Raw genomic sequence first — 5,275 nt, forward strand, 5'->3', positions numbered from 1 at the left:
ACTTTAGCGAGGTTTCGGCCGCACGGAGAACAGCCGGACGTCCGGCGGGCAGCCCGCGCGCGCGTCCTCGGGCAAAAAGTTCTCGACGACGTCGAAGCTCGCGAAGAGCGCCGCGAAGAACAGATCGTCGTGCGGGTTCCGGTGGCGGTGCGCGAGGAGGCACAGGGGCACGCCGCAGCCGTCCAGCAGCGCCGCGAGCGTTTTGAGCAGCGGCGCGTGCAGCTCCGGGTCGTAGACGACGTCCGACGCCAGCACGACGTCGAAGGGCCGGCCCGCGATCGCCGCGGGCAGCGGCTCGAACCAGTCCAGCGCCAGGGCGTCGACGTTCGGCGCGTCGTTGAGCGTCGCGTTCGCCTCGAGGAGCGGCACGACGTCCGGGACGTCGCTCAGCGCGACCGACGCCGCGTAGCGCGCGGCCCCGATGCCGACGGCGCCGACGCCCGAGCCGAGCTCGAGGCAGCGCTTCCCGGCCAGGCGTCCGTCGACGGCGCCGCAGCGCACGTAGGCGAGCAGCGCGAAACTCGCGTCCCAGAGCTTGCCGCCGATGCCCAGCGCGCCCGCGGCCTCGCTCACGACGACGCGGTCGCCCGGCCCGACGGCGACCTCGCGGCAGCACGTCGCGCCGACGGCGCCGAAGCGGTCTTCTTCCGTTTTCACGCTGCCGCCGACGCGCACGGGCAGCGACAGGACGGCGATGGGCGGCCGGAGCCACGCGCTCGCGTCGACGGCGACGCGGAGCACGACGTCGGCGCCGTCGTCGGCGTCGACGGTCACCGTCAGCGTCGCCTTCGCGTCCCGTCCGATAAATACATCATCAGGCGGCACGATGCCGCGGCCGTCGACGACGAGCTCGCACCGGTCCGTCGCCGCCGCCGACGCCCAGTCGCGCGGCCGCCAGAGGCCGAATTCGTTCGCGACGCGGACCTCGACGTCGAAGCGGTCGCCCCGCCGCACGCGCGCGGGGATCGGCGACGCGAAGAAGAGGCGCAGCGTCTGCGACTCGTGGACCATGCTCTGCCCCTCCGCCGCGGAGGCTTTGAGCTCCGCGGCGTCCTGGCGGACGGCGACGCGGCACCGCGCGGCCTGGGCCTCCGCGGCGGTCCGCTCCGCCGGCGTCGACGCCGCGGCGGCGGCGGCCGTCGCGTCCTCCAAAGCGTCCTCGTGGCGCTCGAGCTTGCCGCGCGCGAAGCACCGCTTGAGTAGTATTCGGCTCGCGACGGCGCGCCCGGCTTCGGCGAGCGCGAGCGTCAAATCCGCCTCGCAGGCCTCCCACTGCTCGAGCGCCGCGCGCGCGGCCGCGCGGTTCTTGTAGAGCGTCGCGCGGCGGCCCGGCGTTTGGAGTTTGAGGGCGGCGGTGAACGCATCGATCGCCGCGGCGTGGTCGCCGGCCTTGTAGAGCGCGACGGCCCGGGCGGCGCTGGCTTCGACGCTGTTTTCCCGTGCAACGTCGACCGGTGTGGCGCTGCGCTTTGCTTCGTTCGCCTTGCGGATGCGGCTCTTCTCGAGCGCTGCACGTTTGCGCGCGTCGATGTCGGTCGCGATCTCGCTCATCGGCTCGGAGAGTGCGTCAACATTTTTGTTGCCGCTGTGGTGCCGCAATCTTGCCGCATCGGTGCCGCGTCGAGCGCGTCAGTCGTCGTGCTGCGACAGCGCGTCGAAGCGCAGCCATGCTTAAAATCGCGCGCATCGCATCGATCGCTGCCGGCACTACACCGAACATGCTCAAAATCCTGCGCATCGCATCGATGGCAATCGCTGCATCGGCCTTGGTGCAGCGCCGGCAGCGATCGACCGCGCTGCATTCGAAGAAACCGCCGCCGGCGGAGCGCCCGGTCTACAAAAACGGCGACGAGGATTGGGTCGGCCGGCGGCGGCGGCGCATCAAGGACGACGTCGACGAAGCGCTGCAGAGGGACTGGCAACTCGGCAGCGATTCGACGGCGCGAGCGACGGACGCGCGCGGCTGGCTCGACGGCGACGGCGACGGCGGCGCCGCGCGCGACGCGTTCGAGGACGACGTCGACGACGATGGCGGTGACTACTTCGACGAGCCCGAGGAGGACGAGGACTACGAGGACGAGCTCGAGGCGGAGATGCGCGCGAGTCGATAACGGTTACGAAAATAGGACTAGAGGAACTGCGCGTCGTCGTCGTCGTCGTCGTCGTCGTCGGCCGCGGAGGGCGGCGCCGCGAGGATGCCCTCCTCCTCGTCCTCCTCGTCCGGGTTGTCCTTGTACTTGGACGACCCGCCGTTCTCCGCGCGGCTGAGCATCGCGTTCTCGACGCCCTCGTCGTCGTCGTCGCCGCCGCCGCCGTTGTCGGCCTGCTCGACGCGCCTGCGAGGGGGGGGGAGGGCGCTCTCGACGCGCGGTTTCGCCCGGCGCGACTCTGGCTCCGGGCGCGCGCGAGTACTTTTGCCTCGGCCGCGGCGGGCTCGAGCGGTCGACGAGCTCCGTCTCGCGGGGGCCGTCGGTCTCGTCCGGGCTGCCGCGGCAGGAGAAGAGGACGAGGAAGAAGAGGACGAGGCCGACGCCGGCGAGGCCGATGGCGAGGAGCGCCATCTTCGACTTGCGCGCGGACGCGGAGCGGTAGTCGTCGGCGTTCGCGTCGTCGTCGTCGTTCATCTTGATCGGGTGGAGGCGGTAGGACGGCCGCGGCGTGGGCCGCGGCGACGGCCGGCCCGAGGGTTTCGGCGTGGGGTCGTGGCTGTGGGACGGCGCCGGCGTCGGCCGCGGCGTCGGCCGCGGCGTCGGCTCGGGCGTCGGCGCCACCGTCGGCCCCGTCGACGGCCAGGGCGTCGCCGTCGGCGCGGGCGACGGCGCCGCGGACGGCCGCGGCGACGGCGCGGCCGTCGGCGGCAGGGACGGCGCCGGCGACAGCGACGGCGCCTCCGAGGGGGGCAGCGACGGCGCCGGCGTGGGCTTGTGCGACGGCGCGGTGCAGTTGGCGACGCCGTTCGCCGCGCAGCAGTCCGTGCAGTCCGTGCCCGCGAGGCAGTTGTAGTAGCCGTCGTAGTAGTACTCGTCGTCGTAGGCGACGAAGTTGTTGCACTCGCCGTCGAAGGCATAATCACAAGAATCGTCGCAGCGCTCGTTGTAGACGGGCTCCGCGCACGTCGCGCGCGCGACGCCGAGGCGCCGGTCGTCGACGTCGAACTGGACGTCGTGCCCCGCGAAGAGGGGCCCGCCGAGGACGCCGCCGCGGGGCTCGTCGAGAAAGATGCGCGGCAGGTACTCGCAGCGGCCCGTGCACGAGTAGTAGGTCTTCTCCATGTAGCTGATGGGCGCGATGGAGATGACCATCTCGCCCGCGCCGTCCTCCGCGCGGACGCGCACGTGGATGTAGGGGAAGGCCGCGAGGTCCTGGGGCGTCAGGTACACGGTGCCGTCCATGTCGTAGGCCCAGGTGTGGACGATCTGGGACCAGGCCGCGCGCCACGCGGACGCGCAGCCCGACGGCAGGTAGACGTCCGTCGTGCCCGAGTCGACGATCAACCCGTCGCCCGCGTTGTAGACGGACGCGGAGACCTGGAGGTTGACGGCGCTGTGGGCCGTGTAGGTCGGCGACGTCGACAGGGCGATGCCCAGCGTCTCGACGCCGTAGAAGCCCCGCGACGTGATCAGGAGCTTCGCGAACTCCATGGGCGCCGTGTGCTGCGACACCTCGGAGCCGCCCAACACGAACATGCCCGCGTAGGTGCGCGACTTCGACAGCGGGTCCGTCGGCGTGTAGCATATGGAGAAGGTCGCCTCCTCGAGCGCGCCCTGCTCCACGAGCGTGTTGATGAACGAGTTCGACTCGGACGTCATCCCTAAGATGCCGTCCGCGGTCTGCGTGACGAACATCTTGGTCTGGTGGTCGATGCAGCCAAAGACTAAGCGGATGTGGGGCAAATGGTCCTTCGTGAGCTCGCCCGTCGTGTAGCCCTCGCTCAGGACCTCGCCGTCCTTGTGCTTGTAGCCGCGGACCGACGCGTCGACGTTGCCCAGACTCACCAGGTCGCTCGCCTTCTTCGCGTGCCACATGCTCCCCTCCTCGTAGGCCTGGCTCAACGTGCCGCGCAGCTCCTCGTAGGTCGACGACTCCGACGCCTTGAAGGGCGCGTCCGTGTGCGACCCGCAGCCGTTGCACGGCTCGCACACCCACGCCGCGTAGTGGCTGCCGGAGTCGACGATGACGCTCACGCGCTGCGGCGGCGTGCCGACGTAGAGGTGCGTGTAGTGCGTGCTCATGCCCTCGTAGAGCTCCCCGCCGGCGGCCATCGCCAGGTCCCCGTTGTAGAGCACGCGCCGCGTCCGCGCGCCGGGGCTGCGGTGCAGGTCGAACTTTAAAAGCTCGCTCGACGCGACGGCGGCGCCGGCGACGAGCAGCGCGCCGCGCATGGCCGCTCCGCCTCGGCCGCTCCGCCTCGGCCGCCGCCGCGCAACAATACCCGAAGACGCGCGGCCACTCAGCCCCAGGGCTGCCCGAATTAGACGACGGCATGCGCGGTTCAAGGAGAGCTTTTGTTGCAGTCGATTCCTGCAGAGCATCTCTTGACAGCCAGTGGCATCGCGCGAAGATGGCTGCCTCCGACGTCGTCAAAGCGTTGCTAGCCGCCGTCTGCGCGCCGGACACGTTCGCCGCCGCCGCGACAGCCCTCGTCGCCTGCCTCCTGCCGCTCGCCGTCCCCCAGCACGTGCGGCGGGCGCCGACGATCGCGCACGAGGGCTGGGACTTCCCCGCGGCGATGCTCAACAACAAGTACGTGCCGTCCGACGAGCAGATCGTGCCCGCGTCGGAGCTCATGGCGTTCCTCGTCATCGTCCCCGCGGCGGTGATCGCGGTCCTCGCGTGCTTCGACGCGCCGAAGACGAGAAGCGCCGTCGCCGCCGCGCGGCTCCAGTCGCTGCTCTACGCCTTCGCCACGACGTCGCTGGTGGTGGACTGCGTGAAGCGCTACTGCGGCTACTGGCGACCCTACTTCTACGACGAGTGCGACTACGACGCGGCGACGGGCCGCTGCGGCGACACGCCCGACGACGCGATGCGCTCCTTCCCGAGCGGCCACAGCGCTTTGTCCATGGTGGTCATGCTCCACAGCTCGTACTGCTTGCTCGGGGCCGCGCGCCTCGGCCGGCCGCTCCGCGTCGGCGCCGTCGACGTCGGACCGCTCGCGGCGCTCGCCTGTTTAGCGCCCGCGTTCACGGCGCTGTGGATCGCCGCGTCGCGGGTCGTGGACAACGACCACTGGCCGGCGGACGTCACCGCCGGTGCCACGATCGGTGCGGCGTTC

At 71.2% G+C, this 5,275-nt stretch overlaps 2 protein-coding genes across 2 annotated transcripts in view; one reads left to right on the top strand and one right to left on the bottom strand.

Moving 5' to 3' along the window:
- Positions 1-2,128: 2,128 nt before the first annotated feature.
- On the bottom strand, positions 2,129-4,262 carry AURANDRAFT_62422 (hypothetical protein; the record flags this gene model as incomplete). The annotated part of the gene is made up of 2 exons (XM_009037107.1): positions 2,129-2,336; positions 2,413-4,262. The coding sequence occupies 2 exons, from the start codon at positions 4,260-4,262 to the stop codon at positions 2,129-2,131; spliced, it is 2,058 nt and encodes a 685-aa protein (XP_009035355.1).
- A 299-nt stretch (positions 4,263-4,561) lies between these two features.
- Positions 4,562-5,275, top strand: part of AURANDRAFT_62423 (hypothetical protein) — a gene marked incomplete at both ends in the record, with an annotated part of 6,038 nt that continues 5,324 nt past the window's right edge. Inside the window, one exon of the mRNA XM_009036551.1 lies at positions 4,562-5,271. Within this exon, the coding sequence (XP_009034799.1) occupies positions 4,562-5,271 (710 nt within the window). The remainder of the gene's footprint in view (positions 5,272-5,275) is intronic.

The sequence above is a fragment of the Aureococcus anophagefferens genome (assembly GCF_000186865.1).
Source record: "Aureococcus anophagefferens unplaced genomic scaffold AURANscaffold_5, whole genome shotgun sequence".
Lineage (NCBI taxonomy): Eukaryota > Pelagophyceae > Pelagomonadales > Pelagomonadaceae > Aureococcus > Aureococcus anophagefferens.